General features: G+C 32.8%; 2 protein-coding genes across 3 annotated transcripts; one reads left to right on the top strand and one right to left on the bottom strand.

Annotated features, from left to right (window-relative positions):
• Positions 1-889: 889 nt before the first annotated feature.
• LOC114164626 (TOM1-like protein 5) lies at positions 890-7,289 on the top strand. 2 transcript variants are annotated; one of them, XM_028049361.2, is made up of 11 exons: positions 890-1,115; positions 1,591-1,678; positions 2,351-2,469; positions 3,516-3,594; positions 3,831-3,929; positions 4,020-4,133; positions 5,320-5,480; positions 5,786-5,861; positions 5,945-6,030; positions 6,273-6,434; positions 6,538-7,289. In XM_028049361.2, exons 3-11 carry the CDS (start codon positions 2,369-2,371, stop codon positions 6,956-6,958), a joined length of 1,299 nt encoding a protein of 432 aa, XP_027905162.2. In that variant the 5' UTR covers positions 890-1,115; positions 1,591-1,678; positions 2,351-2,368; the 3' UTR covers positions 6,959-7,289. The 2 variants fall into 2 exon arrangements, with proteins under 2 accessions (XP_027905162.2, XP_027905163.2); XM_028049362.2 differs by having other exon boundaries at positions 908-1,169.
• Positions 7,290-12,853: 5,564 nt separating this feature from the next.
• On the bottom strand, positions 12,854-19,080 carry LOC114195860 (ferrochelatase-2, chloroplastic-like). Its single transcript, XM_028086278.2, has 10 exons — positions 18,634-19,080; positions 17,656-17,983; positions 17,382-17,525; positions 16,714-16,815; positions 16,017-16,120; positions 15,796-15,922; positions 14,692-14,844; positions 14,266-14,366; positions 13,985-14,186; positions 12,854-13,541 (listed from the first exon to the last, which is right to left on the bottom strand). Exons 1-10 carry the CDS (start codon positions 18,750-18,752, stop codon positions 13,317-13,319), a joined length of 1,605 nt encoding a protein of 534 aa, XP_027942079.1. The 5' UTR covers positions 18,753-19,080; the 3' UTR covers positions 12,854-13,316.
• Positions 19,081-26,480: the final 7,400 nt, after the last annotated feature.

Genomic DNA, 26,480 nt, shown 5'->3' with positions numbered 1-26,480 from the left:
AAAATATATAATAATTCTTAAAAAAATACATATAATTGTTATTGTATGTGTGAATTTAAATTTAAATAATATATATTAAAATTATTAATATAAAAAATTATAAATTATTGTAATTATGAAAATGTTACTATTGAATAGACTAAATATTTTATTAATAAGTATTAGTAAATTATTTTAAAATACCATTAACAAGTACATGTACATGTCTACCATAAATAAATATATGATGCAAATTGAAGAATCAGTTATCATAAGCACCGAGTAATCCTCAGTTTAGATTTATTAAGTAAAGCTTCAATTTGATGTTTTATGTATATAATTATTTGATACTAAATGATGCGAAATACAAATTTTATATTACAAACTTTTAAAAGAAAAGTCGAGTTGATATAGATTTAGTTATTAAAATAATATTAAAAATTATTATAATGTGATTTGTTCAAAGTTATTGAGTCATTGATATTAAATTGTGGTTAATTTTACGTTCGAAATATTTATTTTTTTAAAAATAATTAAATATTATACATTAATAAAAATTTTATATTATAAAGTAATTTTATTGAGTTATATATAAACTCAATGAAAAAAAAAACCCTTAACAATCATTATTAATTTGAAGGATTGGTTGGAAAGAGAAGATTTAGCTTTTGGGACAGACAGCTCTGTCGTGGCGGTGCTGTCTCTTCAAAGAAGTAAACCGTCGTAACAGCCATCTTAGATTCTTTTCCTACCTATTTTCAATTCCCATAATAATTAAAAATAATAATAATAATAATAATATTTCTTCACTTAATTTTTTTATATGTTTAATTAATTTAATTCCTCACTAGTAAGTAATAATTGCTTGAACTTCATACGCAAATTCCCTCTCTTACATACATTTACCTCATTTTCTGCAAGCTAACAATTTGTTCACAACCTTAAAATACAGTACCCCACATGCGAATTTCACTATCATCATATTCCAGAAAAGGTTAAAGTTAAGAAAAAAAGAGAAAAAGTAAGAGAATTGGCACTTGATCTTCTGTGAAATCAAATGCTGAAGCTCTTTAGGGCCTATCAGTGTTTCCTCGCCTTCTTCCTCGTCATCTCTATCGTTGTGTCCGTCTTCACAGGTGCTAACTCTCACCCCATAAGATCGAACTCCCCAAAGTTTTCATTTTTAGAAGGTTTTCACTCTTCTTGAGTTTCGTTTGTGTTTCTTCGAGTTGTGGGTTTTGTTGTTGTGCCTTAATTCAGATCTGAGACCAGTCTAAGTTGTATCGCGATTCAGTTGGATGCTGCAGCAATTATTGTTTTTTGTGCTTAATTATGATACCCATTATGTTCATGCTTACGAGGGAAAAAAGATGGGAGCAATGGACAGTAATTTTAATTTCATAGTTCACTGTCTCATTTCATCCTTTCCTGTTTTTTGCCCCTTCTGGACTATAAACTTTTTCTTTTTTTTTTCTTTCTTTCTTTGGTTAGTAAGGGTTATACAGATTGTAGTTTTGGCTTATTTTCTTCAATGCATTTTTTTTTATGAAACCGAAATTGAGTCATGTATTCTGAATTTTCGTCCTCTTGATGTTTTTTTATTTTTTGCAGGTAGTTCATGACATACCCTTTCAGACTTCAATTGCTATTGTGACATGATGACATTTTTCACTTTGGACTGAGGTTAATTTTCTTGAAGGTGATTTGATACTGTTTCAAATTATGAGTGTTGACATAGCAGTTATTATCTGTATGTTTTTCTCTGCAAATATGTTGTAAATGATGATATGATGGTTAACGGTCTGATTGATATGAATCTGTAATTTTTGAGTTGTTTAATTTTTGATATGAATCTCTAATTTTTAACTTGTTTAAAGACTAGCTTTTAACTAAAACTATGTGATAATGGCTTCTCAAAGATCTGAGAGATACTCTACATTCTATCTTGTTATTCATACAGCGACAACAAGCGAAGCTTTTTTTCCACTGCAAGAGATCAAATGACACTATAATGTTCTATTGTAAATTATATATATGGAAAAACCATTGGCCTCTAAATTCTTCTGAATGTTTTGACTATAGTTTTTCTGCTCTCCTGTCTAGCTATTCATATGGAAAAAGAGTTGGTTCATCATTTTGTCTTCAACTGTTGTTATTCATTATTTAAAGCCATCCTTTGTTTTTTCTTTATATTTGTATTTGTATGTCTTAAATCTGAATTTTACGGTATCCTTTGGAAATTCTATCAGACGGCTTTGTTTATTTTTCTCTAGCAATAGCTGGTAAATTGTCAAACTTTGTTAACTTTTTGCTGCCTGATTGCCTCTGCTTCTGAAATACCTTTAACGTTTTATATTCTATTTATTTTTAGATTAAAATCTAGAAAAAGATGGCAGCTGAGCTAGTCAATGGTGCAACAAGCGAGAAACTAGCTGAAACTGATTGGGCAAAAAATATTGAAATCTGTGAGCTAGTTGCTCATGATAGAAGGTAACCAAAATGCTTTTATAACCTTATTCAATGTTGCTTGTTTCTGATTGAACAATGTGAATGAACAGTTGGTGCCAATGGTATATTTGTATCACATGAGACTAAACTCATTTAAATTTGTTAATATATAACCTTTTATGTTTCAGATTTTGACTAAGGAAACTTTGTGAATGTGTGTGTTTTTTCTTTCTTTGCTTAGGAAACGAACCTATGATCTTTACCACTGCCACCTGAGCTTTGCCAAGTGGCTAACTGTGTGTTTGATGTTGGAGGATAATCCTTATGAATGATCATTTTTCTCTGGTCTTGGTGAAATTGATTGCTGGGTTCTTAGGAATAAGTTATTTTTCATTCTAGGTGCACCTTTTTATATTCGATTTTTTTTTTTCTCAAAAGGAAAAGTTGTAACCCTTCAATTAGTTGGCTAATGACTAATATTTTATGCCCGCCATAGTAGTGTGTGGTTACATTTGCTTACATTGTGTTCAAAGTATCTGTAAGGAAACTAAATGTCTGTGTAAGAAGGAATAAAACAAATAGTTGGTTGGTTAGGAGCTTAGGAGGTTATAGTCTTCCTAATAAGAAGACTATATATTTGTGGGTTTTGTTTTTGTGGGGGACGTTTTTTGGTATGTTGAGAGTATAAACAGGATTCTTAGTGTCCTGTGAGAAGGGAAACATCATCCCTTGACAGTGTTCTTGTTGTATGACTGTTGAGAAACAAATAAACGAGGCATATACAGTTCTGAGAGGGTGTTTTTTTGTGTTTTCTGTGAGTGAAAACATCTTTGAATCGGTTTCTTCTATCAAGAAACCTACTAGTACTTATGATTGAAATCTTGGAGAGGTTTTGAGAAAAAGAATCAACTAAGTCTTAAAAAGAATGATCAAATCCAAATGAGCTCTTAATTTACAATTCAAATTAAGTTCATGGTTCTTGTTCACCCTATCTGGGCTTGATTATGAACATAGATGAACATGTAGGATTGTCAGGATAATCCATCCATTGTTTCTGTTTTTAACTATCACGTCTTTTGAATATGCAGGCAAGCTAGAGATGTTGTCAAAGCTATAAAAAAGAGACTAGGAAGTAAACACCCTGATACTCAACTTTATGCTGTCATGGTGAGTATAATGACTTTATCATGAATTTAGTTTCTCGTTATTCTGTGTGAATTTCTAAAAGTTTTAACCTATGCTGAAAAACTTGTATAGAGACAGTTTGAAACCACATAGTTTCCATTGTATCTGATGCAGAAAATCTTGGTTATTTGACATTCTTGAGTTAAATATTTACATTTCTTGCTTTCCTGTTCTGTAGTGTTGTACTTAACCATCTTTGATCTATTTTGCTTTTCTAGTTGCTGGAAATGTTGATGAACAATATTGGAGAGCATATTCATGAGCAGGTGATTGATACTGGAATCATTCCCATTCTAGTAAAAATTGTGAAGAAAAAGGTTAGTTTTCACTGCAAAGACTTCTGTTATCTAGCATTGTCATTTTTTCTTAACCTCACTTTTTTATTCTCTCTTGCTCTTTGTTTGCAGTCTGATTTGCCTGTGAGGGAGAGGATCTTTCTCCTATTAGATGCCACACAAACATCCCTTGGTGGTGCGTCTGGAAAGTTTCCACAGTATTATAATGCATATTATGAGTTGGTGGTAGGTACAAATTTGCGTACAAAACCCTAGGACAGTCTTATGTTTTGATCTGGATTCATTTGATTAATAAGCTGTAGTTAGGCTGTTGACTAGGCAAAGAAAGTTTATTTTAACTCTAATTTTAAAAGTATAAGAAGAGACTAGCAGTCATTTTTCAATTGGCAGCAATTGAAGTTTTACTTGCTTATTTGAAGGGTAATTTTTGTGTTCATATTTAAACTGGATATATGAGGCTAAGTGATGACTCCCGGTAATTATGATCAGGTTATAGTATGGTAGTTGCTTATATAGTTTAGTGTGCATTGTGATGACTAAATGGGAAAGGAACTTTGTGCCATGGTGATATGCCCAAAGGGTCGCAAGAGTACATGTTGGGTTTGTACATCAGGTTCAGCCTTTGGGCCCATGTTCGACGGTATAAATAGAACAAGTCTGCCTCTGACTATATGTGAGAGTTGTGCCTTAGCTAACAACTTAAACTTTTAGTATGGTGGTAAGGACTATTGATCATATCATTTGGTATTAGAGCTCACACATACAAATTTCAAGTTTGATATGTTCTACTCATTTCAAGGTTCTTAGGCAAACTGTTTCTTAGAGGGAGGGAATGGCATGTGTAGAAGGTAGCACAGGTATATGTTTAATTTCGAGTAAAGCTCAATGCTGAGATCCATATTCAATAGCTTAAATAAGTACTGGATTGCATCTGATCCAAAGTGTTACAACATGTCAATAGTTTTGTCTTAGAGCTAATGATGGTTCAAATCCTAGGTTCATACATGTTTGTAATTATCTCAAAGTTTGAGGGCGAACTGTGGTCAAGCTTAAGGTCTAGATTTGCACTTCTATTTGCAGTTTAAGCTTTTGACATGATGGTAAACACTCTTGGTCGTATCAAAAGGGGCATGATTGATCGTGATATTATTATATATTAGAGCTCGAGGCATGATATGGTGGATAGTAAGCATTTCCAGTGTCACCCATTGTTAATTAACTTCTCTTTATTTGTTTCCTAAAGTATTGACTGCTGTAATTTTTCTGGTCCTTTTGTACATAATACAAGTAGTTGCTATAAAAAAAATGATCGCTCGGTTAATTTATTTGTTTTTCCTGTACCTGTCATTATAATTAATGTGCTCTTTGAACAACACAAACAAAATCATGACATTGGTTTTATTCTTTTCAGAGTGCCGGAGTGCAGTTTTCTCAAAGGGATCAAGTGGTCCAATCAAACCATCCTAGTTCACAACCTAGCAGGACTAATAATGTACCAAACAGGGAGCAGGCTGCACCTAGACATGAAGCAGTTGCTCCGCAAGCTGATTCCCAGACTGTCCCTGAATCTAGGTGACTTTTGCTTCAGTTTTAGTAAATTTGTGATTGATCATAGCTTTAAAATTCCTTCTGTAGATGAATATTTCAAATGATTTATTATAGCAAGAGGGATTATTTGCTTTAGTTATATAGATGGAAAATGGGATAAAAAAGATTTATCCAAATATGAATATTTATGTCGTCAAATGAAATGAATGATGAGAGGTAGTAGTTTCAAAATCTTCTTTTGGGTGATTTTTTTTCCTTAATGTTTTTTTGATAAGTTCTTTCTGAAACTCTTTCTTCATATCTCATTTAAATTTACATGTCCTTTGTAGCATTATTCAAAAGGCTAGCAATGCATTAGAAGTACTAAAAGAGGTCCTGGATGCTGTTGATGCTCAAAATCCTCAGGTGACTCCCAACCCGAGAGTGAGTTTTAGAATCTAAAAGTAATTCCATTCTAAATATTGCTTTGTAAATGTTTTCTTTTGTAGGGAGCAAGGGATGAATTCACCCTTGACCTTGTAGAACAATGTTCTTTTCAAAAGCAAAGGGTTATGCATCTTGTGATGGCTTCCCGGTAGGCTGCTTCAACTTTCTCTTTATTAATTTCTTTCGATGCCTTTGCTTCTAGTTTATTGGTAGCTCTAATCTAAGATTTTTCGTTTGACATTCATCCTAGACTGGAATAACCTTTAGCAAGAAGTTTTTTCCTTGTAATTTTCCTAATGTTTATATATTTGTGCATGCACAACCCAGTTATTTATTAGCATTATATGGTTAATCTGTTCCTTAAACTGGTTTTGCATTGATCTTTTGCAGAGATGAAAGGATAGTTTCTCGGGCAATTGAATTGAATGAGCAACTTCAGAAAGTTCTCACAAGACATGATGACCTTCTTGCTGGCAGAACTACAGCAACAGCAACTCGGTTCAACCATGAGGAAGCAGAGGAAGAAGAGGAGCCTGAACAGTTAGTCCGAAGGTGCCTTCCCTGCTTTTGGAATTCAATTTCTTACACTTTTGTAATGTAGGATGATACTGAATTTTCCAAATTCTTTAATCTCTGTATGGCTAATTCCTTCCAGATTACGTAAGGGAAAGGCTTGTGCAAGACCTGAAGATGAGGAGACAGAAACAGACAACCCTCCCTTGGGTTTACTTGGGGAGAGACTCAATCGTCCACTAATAAGACCACTCTCAATAGAGCCACAATCTCGACATGCTGAAACTCGATCTCCACCTGTTGTCATCCTGCCATCACCTGAAGCTGACACTCGATCTCCGCCTGTCGTGATCCCACCACCACCACCACCACGGCCGAAACAGAACGGTGATGTTTCTAATCATGTGGCAATTCCACCACCACCTGCAAAGCATGTCGAGAGGGAGAAGTTTTTTCAGGAAAACAAGGATGGTTCTAATTTGTCTGGCCACATGAGAGGCCTCTCCTTGCATAGTCGTAATGGCAGCAGCTCTCACAGTGGAAGCTTTGATTTTAGTGAATGATCTCTTCACAACCGGATCTTTATCTTTTCTTTTCATTTTTGTCTACATTTGGAGTTGGTATTATTGAAGAAGCTGTTGTGAGGAATTGGTGATTTCTCATTCAGTCTTTGTGAGTATGGAGATGGGAGGGAAAAAAAGGAAACCACATCTGCTTCAGTTTACAAATTACTTGTAATTATGTTATCAGATTATGTGTCATGACCTGAGGTTTGTGAGTTTCAGGTGCAAGTGTTATAACATTTTTTCTTTTTAACTTGGTTTCTAGAAACCACAGTTTTTCTTCCCATGGAACCTTCTAAAAACCTTTAAATACCACATTTACTTGTTCGTACGTGTTTTGCTTTTTTATTTGACTACAGCGAAATCTACATTCAAAACTAGCAACAATTGCTTGCTTAGGTTGTAGATTTGTCTTTTGATTTGATGTGTTGTTTCATCATAGATATTTTAAAATTCATGTAGAAACTAACTATGATAATTGTGACTGATTAAATCGAAGTGAAAGGCAAAATGAAATGGAAACTGAAGTTAATTCTTTTTAATTGATTAAGTAGTAATAAAATACTGAAAACATTGCAAGATAACATTGAAGTTTTATATTATAACAAAATAAACACTTTTGAAAAAGTGATTTTCTCTTAATACACCCTTATTGTGATATGCAGTGAAAGAAAAGCGAGGAAAATTTCTCCATTATTTTTATTTCCGTTTGCACTCTACTTTGTTCCTTGGTTTCCATTTGATATCGTCCAATCTTACTATATAATAACTTTAGCATCACTCTTAACTAGTATCTTTTTTAGTTGAACTCATGGAGACTTACACTACAACATATGTGAGGTACAGTAATATTTGCTTACTTACATTTATTAAAAATGTTACTATATATATATATATATATATATATATATATATATATATATATATATATATATATATATATATATATATATATATTATAGTTACATTTTCTTAAAAATGTTACTATATATAATATTAACAATAATGTTGTAACATTTTTAAAAAGGTCACTGAAGATTATTACACTTTCCCTACTTTTAGTAACATTCTATTATCATAATTATTAAAAGTGTTATTATATGTTGAATAAATGTTATTATAAATTATTAATTTATATTAATAATTATATAATAACATTCCCTGCGAGATTTATTAGTTTTAGTAAACATATTTTTTACATTTATTAAAATTCTTATTATATATAAATTATATTTACTGTAGTAACATTTTTTTAAAATATATGATTATAAATAATCACTAAAAAAACTTTTTATTAACGGTTAACTTTTTTTTTTTCAATAAGCTGCTCAAAAAATTGTTATTTATGATTGTTTATTTTAACCACTATAATTGTTTATATATTATTTTAATATTTTAACCGTTAGAATGATTCAGACCATTATTCACGTGGTGCTTTATTTTCTAATTTATCATGTAAAGTCCCAATTGAATAGAATAATTCTAACGAATGCTGCATGTATATGGTATATATAAAGAAAAAAGGAAATTGACATAAAGTATATAAGAATCAACCATTGCGGTCATTCATAGTATACTCAAAGGAATACTCCAAAGGCACATCACAATGTCCTAACCATAGACTAATCACATATTAGATTAAATTGGAAATTTGCTCACAGAGCAAGAAACTACAAAATAACAATACACAAAGAGAAATGCTTAATAATGAGCTATAAAGGATCCACGAAGCCTAACTACACAACAACTCCCCTGCCAACATCACAATCACCAAGAGTCTCCACATGTGCTCACATAAAAGATTTGGTGATCATCGCAAAAAGGAAAAAGTCAAACAAGAGAACAGACACAAAGAAAAAATGGTCAGCTAGAGATAAAAATAATTTTCATCATATAAGTATACAAGCAAATTTTTAAACAAGCTTTTCAATAAACACACATGGCATGTGAAGGCAAACAATGCAATACTCTCAAACTCAATTATCCAGATTATGCATTGATATAGAATTCTAAAGGAAGTATGCACGTGTGTTGGTTTCTAAACTCTGCAGAGTCTAGACACAAGGAGTTATCACACAACCACACATAAGGTTAATCCATGATTATCTAAGGCCATTATCCTGCTAGAAACTAGGACCTCCTGCCACTCTCACCACATAAATCATTCTACTCTATATGAGCGTGAACGATTATCAGAGTTCAGAATACCTTCTTTGATCTAAACATCTCCTATATAACCACACCACCATGAAATCTCGCCAAGAGTTTCATGGAATTACGTCCACTCATGCCATGTCCATGTTTCTCACACCAAATCCACATTTTATCTCAAGCATTATAATCTCATGTCAATGCCCAACCAACCAATCAAGTCATGTTTCGTTTCACACCAAACACATCAATTACAAGAAAATATAAATGTCACCTCATTCATGCATAGCTTCATACATCATATTTTTAACATTAACTCAGTCAATCACAAGTTAAAGTAAGGAATTAAAATTCTGCAACAATTCTCGCTTAAGCTAGATTGATCTCGCTTAAGTTAGAAATTCTCGCTTAAGCTAGACTGGTCTCGCTTAAGCTAAAATTCTAACAAAGAGCAAAGTGAAATTTTACTGTTCTTACTTAAGCTAGACTGATCTCGCTTAAGCTAGAAATTCTCGCTTAAGTTAGAATAGCAAATTTCCACAGGTTTCAACATGCAAAAAACCCAAAATCTAAACAACAAAACTTAAAAAACACAACCATGAACATCAAACCACCATTTTAAGCATGATTCAAAACCAAAAACATGCAAGACACTAAAAAAAAGGTTTTAAAGTTTAGCTTCCCTTACCTCAAAACTGAGAACTAACACAAGAAACCCTTCAGGGAGGAGCACCAAGACCTTGAGCAGATTTAAGAAGCTAAAAAATAGAACTATGGGAGATAAGAATGAGACCACGATTGAGACTCACATGGAACTAGAGCTACCAAACAGAGAAGAATGAAGGGATAGAGTTTTAGAGCTCAACTTACGTGGTGAAAGATGGTTTCCGCTAACTGGAAGGGGAATTTTGCAGCTGCCCTAGCATAACTCTTATTTCAACACTAAGAGGAAGAGTGAGAACTTTTTTTGGTGAATGAGACAAAATGAGAGAGTTAGGGGTTGGGAGGGGGTCTTGGGGGTACTAAGTGGACTGACTCAGGGCTCCCAAATAAAAACCAAGGCCAAAACGTTGGAGATAGAAAGAAAGAAAAAAATGGGTCTTACTTACCAAATCCAGAACATAAGTTTATCAGTTTTAGATTATTTCCTTATTCAGTTCCGCTTGTCGTTTTCTTCAGGCTATTACGTGCTTTCCTTTGGGATTTAATGACGAAGCTTCTCATCTCCGATGAGGCTAGTAGAGATTTTTTGAATCTTTGTTGCATTTTTGACAAGGTTTATTCTTAGTTATAGATGAAGTCCAGCTAGGTTGCCCCTCTCTTCGATCTCTTGCTCTCTCCAATCTCTCGATCTCCTTCTCTTTACATTATGCAATGGATTTAGGATGCGAGTTTATGTGTTAATTTTGAGAACTTAGATCGATTGGATAATTAGGGCTCACAATTGATTTGCAATGATTCTATTTTTACTTTGCTTTCTATCTTTAATGTAAACACTTTTTTAACCTAATAAGCTAATCAAAATACAAATATATTATCTCTTCTTTGGAATTGTTGTCAAAATAATTTTGGGACTTTTCTTATACAATGCTTGTAAAAGAGAGTCAAAGTATGTGTGGAGAAAGAGAGTGAGATGTAGAATTAATGCAAGAGTTAAGTCGCGTGAATAGGTACTTGCATAGCATGACATAGCAACAACAACAAAAATTGAAGCAATTGTTGAGTTGTAGTACAGTGAAAACCAATTGTGAAGGAAATTATTGACTCGTAACTCAATGGTGAAGGAGTTTAATCAATTGTTCATGGCAGGGGAGCCATGTACCCTGAATTCGGATGCCCGACAACTAGAATTATTTACATTTGTGGTTTATTGTAAGCTTGTTATTTTGGAATGTAAACCTAAGGCCATGATTGTGGACATCTGTGAGAAATGCGATTCATATATTAGAGAGTAAACTTATATTTATTTCTATAAGAGGGGACATTGTCTAATATTTTAACCTGTGTACATGTTATCTTTTATTTTTTTTTATTTGTCTTTATGTTTACATAATTTTATTAATAGGTGTTGTTTGTGTAGGCAAACTAGAAATGTATATGAGAATGTGAAGAGGAAGATTGAGAGAGGAGTTGGTTTTCCCAAATGTATATCAATAAACAATGTAGTCTGCCATTTCTCTCCACTACCCAGTGGAGAGACAATGTTGGAAGAAGGTGCTATATTGAAAATGTAAGATTCTTAGAGCATGAATTTGTGATGTGTGGTTGGAAAATTAAGACTATGGTTTTTGTTATTGCTTGGAAGTTGATGATTGTTTCTTTTGTTGGTGCGGTGATATGGCTTGTCATATTAGTTGGTTTGTGTGTTTTATTTGAAGGAATTTCATTGCTCTGTTATATGCCTTTTTCATGGTTCTTCACATTGGTTACTTGCATGTACACAAGACAAATACTTAAAAACGGAGCTTTACCTAGTTTTTGGAGGTGCTTCCTTGCCTCATCCCTGTACATTCCATACTTCAACATCAAGACTTGTTCTTCCAAGTCTATAGGAATGAGAATGAAGCATGTTAAGCTTACAAATGACTTTTGAGATTTCAGTATCCCAATTAAATCAAATTCTAAAGAAATGAATGATTCAAGTTGTGTTTTCTATATGTTTATAGGGAATAGAATCAAGTTGCTCCTTTGTTATTAAATTAATCACCATTCTAAATTCTTGATTTTTTTCCTCTTACCATTTCTGATAAAATTCTTCATTTAAAATAATAATTTTTGTGATAGTACTTGTTATGTTTTGGTATCATTGATATATTTGATGTTTTTAAGTGAAGAGTTTCACCCAAATTTATGATAAGACTGACAATAAATGAATCTGGGAGTGCTAGTGTCAAATGTGTGGATGCAGTACATAAAAGAAAATGAAAATTGCTAAATTCTATTAGAAGGTAATGACAAACTTCTTTTTTGTTAGCAGAATATGTCATCTTGGTGTTAGAGACCGGTGCTCCCAAATGCTTTATTTAGTATACAAATCTAGAAGTAATGTAATCAATAAGTACAAATACTTTTATCCTAAGAATCTGACTTATTTATTGTATATATATAGTGATGAACATGTACATGAAATTTTTATAAAGTTTTAAATTAATAACTTATTTATAATGTATCTATAAAATAAATATTGTTAAAAAGTTTTAGTAACATTTTTAACATGTAGCCTTTCTATTAAGAAAAAGTTACTAAAAATTTCTAGTAAAAGTTGTTACTTTTCTCTAAAAAAAAATGTTATCATCAGATTTTAGTAACATTTTTATAAAATTTTAGTAACATTTTAAAAATGTTACACTTATATTAAAATAATGTCACTTAAAATTTTTAGTAACATTTATTTAAATGTCTCTATTAATATGTATAAATGTTACAAAAAAATTAATAATAACTTAGAAAATACGTAACATATGATAAAATGTTACTAAATTATATTAGTAACATTTTTCATGATTTAGTAACATTTTTTTGGTGTTACTGTAAATTATATATCTAGTAGTAAAACTTGCTCAGATGAGGCGATATCCGTTTTTCCTAAACTTTCTTCGTAAGTTTTGCTACATGTCTAGATCAGTGCTTGTGTCTGGTCCAGGTGCAAAGAAATTGAACAAGAGTTTCATCACCTTTTACAGAATCTCTTCTGTGTAGATCTTGGCTAACATAACAGTAAAACTGCTAGTGTTCTCCGATGAGTTCACACTTCACAACAAGAATTTGTTATTGCCTCAACTGCTCATCATCTACAACAGCTTAGTAGTTTTCCAACTCATGAAAGCCAGTTTTCCAGTTTAAATACATACAAAAATATTCTATAGTATACAAATTTTCTCTCCCGTCTCAATCCTCAAATACAGTGCCTAAACTGCATTTGAGAACTCCTGGGTGCATGCCTTGATCTGAGAAGCACATGATGCTTAAATTATGGAAATACAAGCAAAACTGAATGGATATAAACTGATCCACTGTCAAGACCTTTTTACATTACTCTAATCATGCCTTAACACATTGTAAAGTGCAGCTTGACTATGATAAAAACTACTCGAAAACTGTGTTAAGAACATGATTTGACTGTAGTATAAAAAAGCCATGTACTGACAGAATCAAAAACTTAACTCAACTAAATCCTGTCTTTAGAGGGCACATGGTGATTCTTCATTCACCTAAGTGAGGGCCATATTCCGAATTGGTGCAGCAAACCCTTGTCTGTAGTGACTTCAAAAAACAAAAGAAGAAGCACAGCCAACATTGCTACTCTTCCATTCCAGGTTTCAGCACTTTTTGTCCAACCCCATTCCCACACTATAACTGGTGGTGGCAACTCCTTGCGTTGTGTATCATATGCTGCCAATAACTCTTCTACACTGCCCAGTGGAACAAGGGACTGACAAAGACCGCAAACTTTCAATCAGATCATAAGATGCAACTATATAGCTACAAAATATATCATCATCATCAAATCTACGGAAAATTCTGTCAGTTTTCAATAATGCTTAAAAGAACACTGAATGAAATATTTCCACCATGAATATAATAATAAATAAAAATAATAACAACAATCATTTCTTATTTTGATTACATGAATCACAAAAAGCCATGAGGTTCAGTTAAAAACTAAATTCTCAGGGGATACTATTCACCACGATGTCACTTTTAATAATATTTTATAATGTTATTCTTAATCTTCCTTTACCTCCTTTTACAGGACTACAACTTATGTGACTCTCTTCACTGGTGCTTCCTGTGACATCTACCTTTTTTCCAAAAGCCATGCAGATTTGATCTAGAATATGAAACATAAATTTATATGGGTGTTCAAAAGAGTACCTGTCGAGCTTCAAGGTCTGAGGCTGCCAGGGCACCGACATATGGGAGACTCTCAATGACAGCATCTGCCAAATCAGAAATGAAAGTAGGTTCACATCCTAGAGCAGGAACACGTCCCCAATTTTGTATACCGGATTCTAGAGCCAATTCTTTGTATTCAACATCAATTTCTTCTAGTGTTTCAATGTGCTCACTGACAAAGCTGTGAATTAAGCAGGGGTTAACAATGTGCATGGGAAGAAACAAGGAAAAGAGGTGGAGAAGATAGAGACAACATTTACCTAATTGGAACAGCCAGCAGACTTTTCACTCCCTTTTTTCCAAGTTCAATTATTGTCTCGTCTGTATAGGGTCTTAACCATTCCACAGGTCCAACTCTACTCTGTAACAATATTATAGTCAACTGTTAGAAGTCCAGAAACAGAAATTCTAAATCTAGGGTATAAAAAGATGGCATGTTTGAAGACATGCGGAAGGACTAATTGTAAAGAACTTCTCCCAAGGAGCTTTCTTTATGGGAGCGTTGGTGAACATGATGATCTATTTTGAATATTATTGCCTAATGAATCACTCAACTAAGAGAATTTCCAATTATTATTTGGGTGAGGGAAATATACTGGCATTTTAGTAGAAAATCTAACAAAGAATAAGTAATAGAAATCAGAACTTATAGAGAATCAACTGCTGAGAAAACAAAAAGGAGTTACCTGATAAGCAAGGGTATAGGGATTAGTTATCTTTCTAGTCTCGAGTTCTTCCATGATCAAGTCCACACATTCCTCCATTTCAACCTTGTATGGATCACCAGCCTCTTCCACATATGCAAGAGGCACCCCATGTGCACTGAAGAATATCATGACCTGCAACAAGCATGAATTACTTGGACTCATGCCAACACAGAAACTAGAGCAACTCTGCTGGAATGAATAAACAAACACTGGATTCTGATTAAAGTATAGAAATGATCTGGTTTTTAAGCTAAATTTGAGTACATTGTCAACAAACACAGGGTTTCCCCCTAGCGAGTTTCCTTCTTCAAAACACTGAAAATGACAATCTGACACCTTAATTCCTCTTTACAAGTCTATTACACAACTTATATACCACTACATTTGCTAAATCATAACCTATGTCTTCCTAATCCGAAATCAATATTAAAATTATTGCCTCATAACATATTAATGCAGAATTGTAACAGCTTAAATCAGATTTTGACTTATCAATGCCTCCCAGTACAGAAGCAGCCTCATCCTTAAGGCTTAAATAAGGAAACTGTCCTTTGCAGTTAAACATTTTAGTTTGGTTCCATAAGTAGGTTTTTAAGCTAGATTTAAGTACAAACATCATCAGATACAAGGTTGCACACTAACAGGAAGTTTCCTCCTCCAAAACATCAATAATAACAATCTGATGACTTAATTTTTATAGTCTTTTTGAGAGTCTATGTCACTATAACTGTCACATCATAACCTATAACTGCCTAATCTGGAATTAATATAAAAACAACTACCTAATAAATTCCTAATACAGAATTATAATTTCCTAAACCATATTTTTCCCTATCAAACTAAATTTCAGGAAATATACTTCTCAGCAATGCCAAACGAAGACATAGAGTAATGACAAAAATTGTCAACACAGCAATCTCAATAAAACAAAATATAATATATCTTAAAAGTCTGATGAAATCAAGCATAGTTAGTTTGTCAATCTGTTACCAAAAGGACAAGATTTGAATTATAAAAAATGTCAAGGAACCATGCCCTTTTTTAAAAGTCGTTTAAATTTTAAACATTAACAAAATGTTGAACCTCGTCAGGGCTGTCAAAACTCTTCAGCTCCTTTTCAATTAAATTTGCCATGGCCTTTATGTATCCTTCACGCTGATACCATGATGGTATTACCGTGTGCTGCATGTTGACTAGATATTCATCCTCTCTGAGAACAAACAATAATTCACAATATAACAGAACGTTAGATAGTTGATATATTTGAAGTATAATGAATGAGATAATATTTTTTCAGTAATCACCGGAATATATTCTCCAGCAGACGTAGGCTTGATCCACTGGTTGAGATTGAGAATTGTGGATAAAGTGGAAGAACAACAAGCTTTGTAATTCCATCCCTTTTAATCTACACAATATATTTTAAGGGATAAATTAATTATAATCAGGTAGGCCAGAAATCACAAAAAAGATAAATGATAAATATCGTTCCAAAAGTTATCACAATTTTAATAAAATTTCATGATTCCTTAATATTTATTTTCAACACTATTATCATTTATTCTTTCTTTGCTAATCAAGCTTAATGTTTTAAATTTGCTTACAATAAACACAGTGATCTTTCTAAGAATCAGAGCTCAACACTTTTGTTCACACAAGCATGTGAATGTGTGCTCACTTGCATACAGTATAAATAGACAAGAAAATATTTCAAGCTAATTACTGACAATCTTAGAAAAAGGTTAGGAGTCAGATTTAATTGGTATTGGCCAAGGCATAACTCCACAAGGATAGAACGCATTGGCTACATGGAAGCTGCCCAATAATGCAATATCAAAGACAATTGCTTCAAGCAACCCTTTGAAATGTTGCAAGCTTCCTTTTAGAATATGAAGCATACAGCTACATCTTTTAACTCAGATTGAAGGACAATAACAGGGAAGAGAATCCACCAATGGCATGATCTTAAACAAATTCTTTTGAAGTTTACATCATGACTACCTGCTCAATAGCTTCTTCAGTGAAAGGATGCCAGTAACGCATTCCAACATATACTTTAGCTGGGACATTCTTTCCCCAAAGAGATTTTCTCAACTCTTCAGCCTGTGAAAGAGCTCATTAGATGAATAAGGACTACTAGGCAACTAATAGAGTCAAACAAAAGTACCTATTTAAGGGAATGATTATGTAATATATCCCATAGCATTATAAGTTGATTGTAAAATCTAAATGGATCACTGAAATTTGAAAACCTTGATTTAGTTGCTTGGAAAAATATTAAGGATGAGGTGACATTGTCCAAGTTAGTAACTTAAAGTACCTACTGGAAAAAAAATTCTACTCTAATAGTAGCCACATATATTAGTTATAATTTATAAATACAATAGCTAAATGAAATTGAAATGCACATGACATTGATTTTTAGAAATCTTTTCGAAATTCTTTTATATACTTTTGTGCTGTTTTTTTCGCTTTACATAATCTGAAGTTGAGAAAAATTGGAAAGAGACAAATTTCATGTATGGTAAATATACACAGCTCAACTCCATTTCAAATATAATCAGTTCAATTTGTAGAAATTGAAATTGGAAGATCCAATGCCTACTTACAAATTTGACTATAAAATATGTCATATCAGAAAAGAAACAAATTGATGGGAAGAGTCATGCCTGTGCATCAGTCATACGTCTGAGAGGAGAGCCACCACCGATGGAAGCATAGCCTTCTTTGCTCTTTGGGGCCCTTACAACCGATACAAATTGGGCCAATGGCTTTTGAAGAAAACTAAATATCCTTGGCAATCGTATTATATCCTGTGTGATTGTACATAATATCAAATCAAACAATAAAGAAATTATAGTTTCAGGTTACTCTCAACCTAAAGGAACTGAAGGATAAAAAATGACAGCTCAAATGCAAAGTGTGTAAAACCAAGTGTATTACCGGGTCGGCAAAAAGGTTAAACAAAAAAGGCTGCACATCTTCTAGAGTCTCCGGACCTCCAAGGTTTAATAGTAACACTCCAATCTTATCATCACCAATACGAGTTGTATCAGAAACATCTTGAGATGTAGAAGTTGCTAAAGATCCTACTGAGAACAACTGTTTGTTGAGTGATTGGTTAGAAACCAAGGATTGTGTTTCAGACCACCATGGAGAACTTCTGAACGATTTGTAATTTTTCAAGGGATTAGTATTAAAAGAAGCCTCTATATGAGCTCCAAAGCAGCGATACTTCTTCTGAGAGGTACAGATTGTCTGTGGCAACAACCTATGAACATAAAAAAAATTACATAATGTTAATCTTGACATTTTTAGTAACAAAATTTTTGACCCAAAGGCTACACACTTATGTAATAGGTGCCAAATATGATCATATTGAAGTTTAGAAAACCAAGAAAAGCTGGACTTTGATGTGCAACTCAATGCCTCAAAGAAATTATACACATAAAAATGTTCGGATAAAAGTCTAGCAGTTTGCAGCTTCAGGGAAAAAAGGGCAACAAAATTTAAATCTGCAAAATTTTTGTGTTCATGGACAATAAACTTGAAAAGGGAACAAAGAGTGCTTGATTCTAAGGATATTTCCTCAGGTAAACCAATCATGTAAGCAAAGTTAAACTCCACCTTACCATCCAAAAAGCAAATAATAATCTTGCATACCTGCATTATTATCCGAGAAATGCCATTTTCATTATTTATAAAAACATTGTCCGATAATCCTTCTTATAAATGCCACTATCAATAACTTAAAAATTTAGAACGGACACTCTTTACTGTGGTTCTGATTAATTAACTCCAATTCAAGTCACGCTAAGAATCCGTTACAGGGATGAAATGGAAAAAGGTGTGGATTCCGAAAACATAGCTCAGAACAGAAAAATACAAAAGCATCATAATCATGAAAAGTGGAACACTTACAGAGGATACTTGAGGTTACGAGAAGCATGAGTGAGGCATGGAGGAGGATGAAGCACATGGGACGAAGAACAAGAAGAAGAAGATGCTGACGATGAAGGGGCATGAATTGGAGAGTTCATAGCTTCAATTACAGTGATAGATCAGCACAGTCCAATGCTATGAGCAAGAACTACCCAGAAATGAATATAGCGAAAAGATGATAACTTTACTCAATTCCAAATAATCTGGAGGAGAGGGTTGAAAGAACTAGCAAGTGGGTAGTTGGGTGAGAATGAGATTGGAGAGAAAGTTTGTTTTTTCCATTTTTCAATGGGTTTAGGGTAGAGGAAGAAAATGTTATTTGTACTGTTGTAGTGTATTGGTATAGTATTGGTACATTAATGCCTCTGAATGTTGAGGCAGAGAAGGGACCCTCTTGAAGTTATGGCTGATGTTGGGAGTTGTGAGGTAGAGGCAGGTGAGGAAACTGAAATCAATTCCGACCACTTCTTTTTGGTTTATCTTAATCTTCACTTCAAATTATTTACTTTTATTTATAATATATATATATATATATATATATATATATATATATATATATATATATTATGTTTATCTATAAATAAAGGGAAGTTCTTAATTTACTTTCTCAGTTCTCAGGCACACACTATGCTTGTCAATTGCAACAGACACGATTTCTCCGAGAGAGAATGTCTTACTTTCAAACTGAGAAAGATATACTGCGCAAGATGATGTTTGTTCTGTATTTGGCTTCTTACTTATGTCGGACATAAAATCGTGATCGAAGATAAAATGGTTAGAAAGAGACTGTTTATGCCAAAATAAATCTTAACTGCACTTTTAATTTTTGTCGGATTTTAGTTATTAAATTGTAATAAAGTGATTTAAAATCTATAACATTTATACTATTCTACACTATTATCTATAACTATATATAAAGGGGATTCCCTCTTTTGTGTCCACATTTCATAATTCCAACTTTACCCTTTATAATTTAATTATTTATTAAATTTTTAAAAATTAACGGTTACTTTTACAAGTTTTTATAAAATTATTTACTTATCTCCTTTTTCTTTTTTTCTCTTACTATTCATCAACAGTTATTTTTCTCTTATTTTCTCCGTACATTTTATTTTATTTTTTATAAATATACTTTTATTTTGTTTATTAAATTAATAACATTACAATATCATCAATTATTAATATAATTCAAAAAATGCGTACACACAGGCGCGATAGCGCCTGTGTTTACACTAGTATAGAAAAAGTAGATTCTTCATTTAATATACATATTTAATTTCTAATTTTATTCTTCACGTAACAGTTTTTTTAATTAAAATAATTTTTTACTAATTTTCTATTTGGCTTAAATACCTTTTTGGTCCTCATTTTTGTAGTGTTTGTTGCGATTGGTCCTTATTTTCACAGAATGTTTAAAATGATCATCATTTTTACCGAATGTTTAAAATGGTCCTCATTTTCGCAATTTGTGTTTTATTTGATCATTTTCTATAACGCCGTTTAAATCATTAACGGAGCATTGTACATGTGGCACGATTTGTATTAGGGTGTATTGGCTTAATTAGATATTTGGGGATAAATAAGTGAGCTAGGGTTTTGGTAGGGAATGTTTGGGCAGTTGGTGAGTTTTGGCAATCTTGTTCCTCCATTCCCAATTGGTATTGCTGCAATCTTCTTCTTTTTCCTGCAATCCCATTATATAGGTATGTTACGGTCCCAATCTTCTTCTACCTCTGATTGTAATCGTTGGAGGCAACCGTGTTGTATCACTTCGTGCACTATTGGTGGTTCAACGAGAAACGAATTCACCCCGATTTGTAGTTGCAGAGAGATGACTGCTTTGAGAATGGCAAGAACTCCAAAGAATATTGGTAGAAAATTTTGGGTACAATCTATTTTTATTTTTGTGTTAATAATAAATTGGTTTTAATTTTTGGTTTATTGATTTACAGAGTGGTGGTTCTAATAATGTGGGCTGCAACTTTTTCAAATGGTGGTGTTGATGAAAATGATGCCATCATCATGACACAAATGAGGCAGATTAATGATTTGGAAAAGGATGACCACTTCAATTTCACCTTCTACTTCAACATCACTATTCAGACCACTGGCATCCCCAATCTCTACTTCAGCAGCCTCTTCATGGGCCTCTACTTCACCACTGTGGTGGACAATAACATTGAACCTATAATCACTCATTGCCCTAGAGTAAATTAAACAGATAAAAAATATGTATTATTAAGCCTACTTTAACGCAATGGGGGACCACTGCTACAATCAATTACAAATAAAATAATGGGAACCTTACACCAACATCGACAACCGACAAACAAACCAACTAAAACTAATACCCCACTGAACCCCACCTACAGACACAAACTACACAAAATCATGGAAGTAATTTAGAAACCATGCAGAACATCACAACAATCGAAAGACAAACAAACCCAAAAATAGAATTACAAAAACCCTAACCCACGAGCAAACACAACCCAGAAAACCCTGAAAGCACTTACCTCGTTGATGATGATTAACTAGAAAATTGAAATGAAGAGTGCAACTGCAATCCAATGATGAAATGGCAAGTATTAGCTGCTTCCTCTGCAAATCTGAACTCAAGAAAGACGAAGATAAAGAAATTTCCCTAATTGCAAAATTTCCCCTAAATTGAAAAATTAACGTTAAATAGCCACCTGTACAGTACACGTAACACACCCTAATACAAACCGTGCCACCTGTACAATGTTCCGTTAATGATTTAAACGGCGTTACAAAAAAAGACCAAATAAAACACGAATTGAAAAAATGAGGACCATTCTAACATTCGGTAAAAATGAGGACCATTTTAAACATTCTGTGAAAATGAGGACCATCCGCAACAAACACTACGAAAATGAGGACCAAAAAGGTATTTAAGCCTTATTTTTCTATTTTAAGTGATATATTTTTAAAATTTAATTAATTTTTATTTTATTTTTAATTTAATTATCTTTAAAATTAAAATAATTATTTATAATAAAATATAGGTTAAAATATCTTTTGGTCCTAACTTTCATCAAGTTTTGTCAAAGGAGTCATAATTTCTTTTTTGTCCTCTAATATGTTCTAATTTTCGCTAATTTTGTTTAATTTGGTTCTTTTTTGCTAACACCGTTTAAATCGTTAACGATCATGAACAATGACTAGTAGTGTCATTTCGTGGTTTTTTTTTAATTTTTTTCTATTTTTTTAGCTAGAGTTATTTTTGGCACTTTTGGGGTTTTAACTCCCACTAATGATTTTACTTAGGTTCCCTCTTTCCTTGGAAGATCCAACGTAGCTAAGAGATTACTACAAGTTTTCAGCAACTCCTTGAACTAGCGTAACTTATCGGGGGTTTTCAAAACTCTTGTTATTGCCGAAGGTTTTCAAAAATCATGTTACTATCGGGTAAACCCCTGTTACTGCTGGAGTTTTCAAAAACCCCCGTTACTGTTAGGAGTTTTCAAAACCTATGTTAATTTCATCATTTGCTTTTTTTGAATGCATATGAATTATTTTTTTTAGGATTAAATATGTTTTTTGTCCCTTAAGTTTCAGTGAAAATTGGATATAATCCTTCAAAATTTTGGCTTAATTTAGTCCTCAAACTTTAGAAATGTATGGATTTAGTCCTTTTAACCAAATTTTGTTAAGTTTATTCGACGTTTCAAAAACGTTTTATGATAATATTTGATTTAACATTAAAGCGAAAATGTGTCAAACGGTGTAAACAATTCAAATACTATCATAAAATTTGCTTAAAACGTTAGATAAACTTAACAAAATTTGATAAAAAAGGACTAAATTTACACATTTCTAAAAATAAATGGCTAAATTGATCAAAAATTTCAAAGAAAAACTAATTCTAAAATGTATTTAAACTTGACGGACAAAAACATATTTAACTTTTTTTCTAATGCACATAAATACATGAAACAATAAAAAATGAAAAAAAGACAAATATTCTAAAAATGTGGTATTATCGTGAATATAAAATTCATTCCAGGAAAAAAGTACAAAGTTTACGATATGAAGGTAAAATAATATAAAATAACACAGTTTCGGTGAAACTAGAAAAATTACATCTTTATTCACAATCATAAAATTAGACAAAATAAAAATCAAATAATGTTCTTCAATCATGGATCTTCAGGTTGATCAAGTAACATTCTTCTATCACGTCAAACTAAGAATACCTATAAGTTGCTGCTCTGTCAGAGGTTCCCATTGATTTGCCAACAGCTGCAACACAACCAAATTTGCAGGACTAAATCCAAGTGCAAGAAAAGAAAAACTAATTTGTCATGGTTATGAGAAACTTGGACGTATAGGTTAGAACACATGTTAATAATTTTTCTTTTGGCACTTGACTACCACTGTCCAAGCAGATTCTCATTCTTATGTTGATATTTATATATATCTTTGAAATTAGTCGAAGATATAGAGCTAATTGATTACAAAGCACAAAAAAAGTACAAGGTGGAGAGTGTTATACTGTAGTTATTAATATAATTATAAAATAGCATATATATGAATAACAGCAAAAGATTATTATGGCTGAAAACTAACTACACAGAATTGTTGAGAACAATAATAATGCAGGAGCATACCAGTTAGGCATGTTCATTGAACTATAGTGAGAAAAGGCAAAGTCAGATTCTAAGGACAAAAAGAAACTATGCTTGGCAGAGCCAAATTCTAAGGACAAAAAGAAACTATGCTTATTGTATTTCCTACAACTTATTGTTATATAAAAGTAAATCAATATCTAGATCCAGTAGAGTTCTTATTGTTGGTTCTGCTAGAAACCAATTAACAATCAAATTATGGGAACAAGCATATAAAACAATTAGTAAAGAATTTGATAGTTCCGCTCTTATAGCAGAGGAAACTAAAAGCTGTAGATGAGAAAGGATGGGTAATCGAATGAAAGAATAGTCTTTTTCATAATACACTTATATGAGATTTTTCAGAATAATATTTTAGGTATTTCTTAAGGAACCAAACAACTTCCATTCATTTTGTTAATGGAAAGAAATAGTCATTATCACTCCATATTCTAAGACTAGGTCTATAGGAATAGGATTACCAAAGTTAGTTGTTTGCAATAACATTGTAAGGCCAATTTTCATACTAAAAATTAAAACTTCCACGTTATTGCATTGACGTTCATGAAACAAAATCTATATAAATATAAATAGAATTTTACCATCATAAAGAGCTGCCACATGGTTGAATCTTGGACAAGGTGTTGCTCCCTTGTAAGTGAGATAACAACATTACTTATCAAAAGCAAATAGATATTTAAATCAAGTCTTTATCAATAGATTGTCACATAAAATTCGAATCTTTAGTTTTTGAACTTGGCAAAAAACAAAAATCAATTATAACAAAGTATAAACACAATTACGTGTAGTGAGGTGGAAGCCATTTCAAGGACTTGAGATCAAACATATGTAGATCATTCAGTTTCCTTCTCCTCCAAACAATATTAAAACAGAATTAGCCATAACTTCATTTTCTCGAGATACTTTTATAAAAGACAAATTACTCTACACAATTTTTTTTTCTGGAAAATTACTCTACATAGAATAAAGATTAGTTATTCTGGAAAATCTAGAGTAAATTAATGGAATATTATTTTTTACAAGTGTTGGTTTCACTTATATCACTTATATGAAGAAATGTGAATGATAAGTATTTAGGGAGAAATGTTCTTATAGGACTAAGTTGTAGTCCACAAATCTCCTATGGTGCTCCAGTATCCAGCTGCTGACTTGACGTTCTCTTACTCCGGTGAAGCTTCGATGACGGCGCAGGTGTGCCTGTAAAAGATACTCCAATGCTTAAGTTAACACTAGTGATGTTAGGGATTCAGAGAATATTTTAATGCACAGTGAATGCATAGAACATTGTGCTATTTATACCTTTTTACTTGTGGATCCTACCTGAAATGGGCCTTTGGATTCCAAAATACCTCTTCAATTGTTCTGGATCCAATAAAAATGGGTGAAATTACCAAAGTAACCCTTGATAGGCTCTTATAGGCGGCCTGTGGATGGATTGGATTAGGTACCACATATTTTGGGGGTTGTTTTGAGTACTTAGTACCTGGTACCCGGTAGGCAGTCATGTGGGGTTTGAAGGTTAGGTTCTTTGTGTTAGGTGATCAGTTGGGTAAAATAGGGTTGGTCATTGTTTATCATGAAGCTTCATAGTGTTCAGTACGTGGCTTTGTGGGATATTGATGGTCGCATATTGATGGTTGCTTACTGTGTACTAAGGGGTTCCTTAGTATAGAGTAAGCGGCTTATTGAGTGCTAATGGTCGCTTATTGTGTACTAAGGGGTTCCTTAGTATAAAGTAAGCGGCTTGTTGAGTATTGATGGTCGCTTCTTGTGTACTAAGGGGTTTCTTAGTATAGAGTAAGTAGCTTATTGAGTGTTGATGGCCGCTTACTATGTACTAAGGGGTTCCTTAGTATAGAGTAAGCAACTTGTAGAGTGTTGGTGGCTGCTTACTATATACTAAAGGGTTCCTTAGTATAGAGTAAGCAGTTTGCTGAGTATTGATGGCTGCTTACTGTGTACTAAGGGGTTCCTTAGTGTAGAGTAAGCGACATGGTGGGCTTTGTATGGTTGTGTATTGTGTATTGAGGGATTTGCACTTAGTTCATGGTGTGGTTGGGACACGGTTGGGACAAGAAAGAGGTGTGAAGGCATACAATAAAGAAAGCGAATAACCTACCGAGTTACCCCGACAAAAAAAGGAAAAGATGGAAAAGAAAAAATGGCAAAGTGGTGAAACTTAAGAACAAAATCTAAGATGGAGCTCCAAAGAGGAGTACCTGAACAAAAGTAGGGATTACACTGTTACGATGGTTGCGGTGGCTGTGGAATCACACTCTAATTCTGGTAACTGTGGCACGATCAGCTTTACTACTTGATGGTGGAAAAATAATTAGTGACTTAGGGCATGAGTAAAAGAAATGAAAAGAAGGAAACAAAATTGATAGCAACATGGAAACGAAAACAAAAACGAAATTGAAATTGAAATGAGACAAAATTGATAGTAGGGAAATGAAATTGAAAGAACAACAAAAATAAAGAGACGAAATTAGAAGCAAGAAGATCTTGGTTACCTTGAACTTGAAACAAAAACAATGGAGGCTCACAAAGGCTACATTTTTTTCCTCTTGGTTAACTCAGTGAGAAAGGGAGAGAATCTAAATAATCTAATTAAAAATTAGGAAAAAAGGGAGAGAAATAAAAAAATAAAGATACAAATTTTCTAGGGGTTCATAAAAAAATCCCCTAGTACTTAGAGAGGGTTTTCAAAACCTCCACCATATGTATTATTTATTGGAGGTTATTATTGTAACATCTTGGTCGAATATTACTATTTTAATCAAATAAAACAAAAGAAATAATAAGGTTGCATTTATTTAACTATCTTTCCCAAAATGCGGGAAGTTAAAACTTTATAAAAATGCGATAGAATAAGAAAATCATAAATTAACTCCGAGGTTCCAACATCATAAAATATCAATAAACTCTGTAAAAGCTTTCCCACACTAGCCTCTCTCCGGTTCTATGCCTCACCAGCACCACCTGCAACATCATCTGTTCCTGTATAACGAATTACACGATCATCGCCAAACATAAGCAGATAAGGTGAGCTAACATATATATATATATATATATATATATATATATATATATATATATATGATCACAAAATCAATGTACACACACACACTCATCAGAGAACACTATCCTCTGATTCCATAAACCATGGTCACCACC

Source organism: Vigna unguiculata, chromosome 9 (assembly GCF_037176805.1).
Source record: "Vigna unguiculata cultivar grain cowpea cultivar isolate G323 ecotype 2 chromosome 9, ASM3717680v1, whole genome shotgun sequence".
In the NCBI taxonomy this organism is placed as follows: domain Eukaryota; kingdom Viridiplantae; phylum Streptophyta; class Magnoliopsida; order Fabales; family Fabaceae; genus Vigna; species Vigna unguiculata.
Note: the sequence above shows the minus strand (reverse complement) of the source record. Positions and strands in the feature narration are given on the sequence as shown.

Bases quoted from the DNA above. Each gene is read 5' to 3' on its own strand.
- LOC114164626 (XM_028049361.2), top strand. From the start codon at position 2,369: ATGGCAGCTGAGCTAGTCAATGGTGCAACAAGCGAGAAACTAGCTGAA. The intron at 3,595-3,830 runs GTGAGTATAATG...TTGCTTTTCTAG, and splicing joins CTCAACTTTATGCTGTCATG to TTGCTGGAAATGTTGATGAA. The intron at 6,031-6,272 runs GTAGGCTGCTTC...GATCTTTTGCAG, and splicing joins CATCTTGTGATGGCTTCCCG to AGATGAAAGGATAGTTTCTC.
- LOC114195860 (XM_028086278.2), bottom strand. From the start codon at position 18,752: ATGAACTCTCCAATTCATGCCCCTTCATCGTCAGCATCTTCTTCTTCT. The intron at 14,367-14,691 runs GTAACTCCTTTT...ATATTGTTACAG, and splicing joins CCTATACCCTTGCTTATCAG to AGTAGAGTTGGACCTGTGGA. The intron at 14,187-14,265 runs GTAAATGTTGTC...CTTAATTCACAG, and splicing joins CTGCTGGCTGTTCCAATTAG to CTTTGTCAGTGAGCACATTG.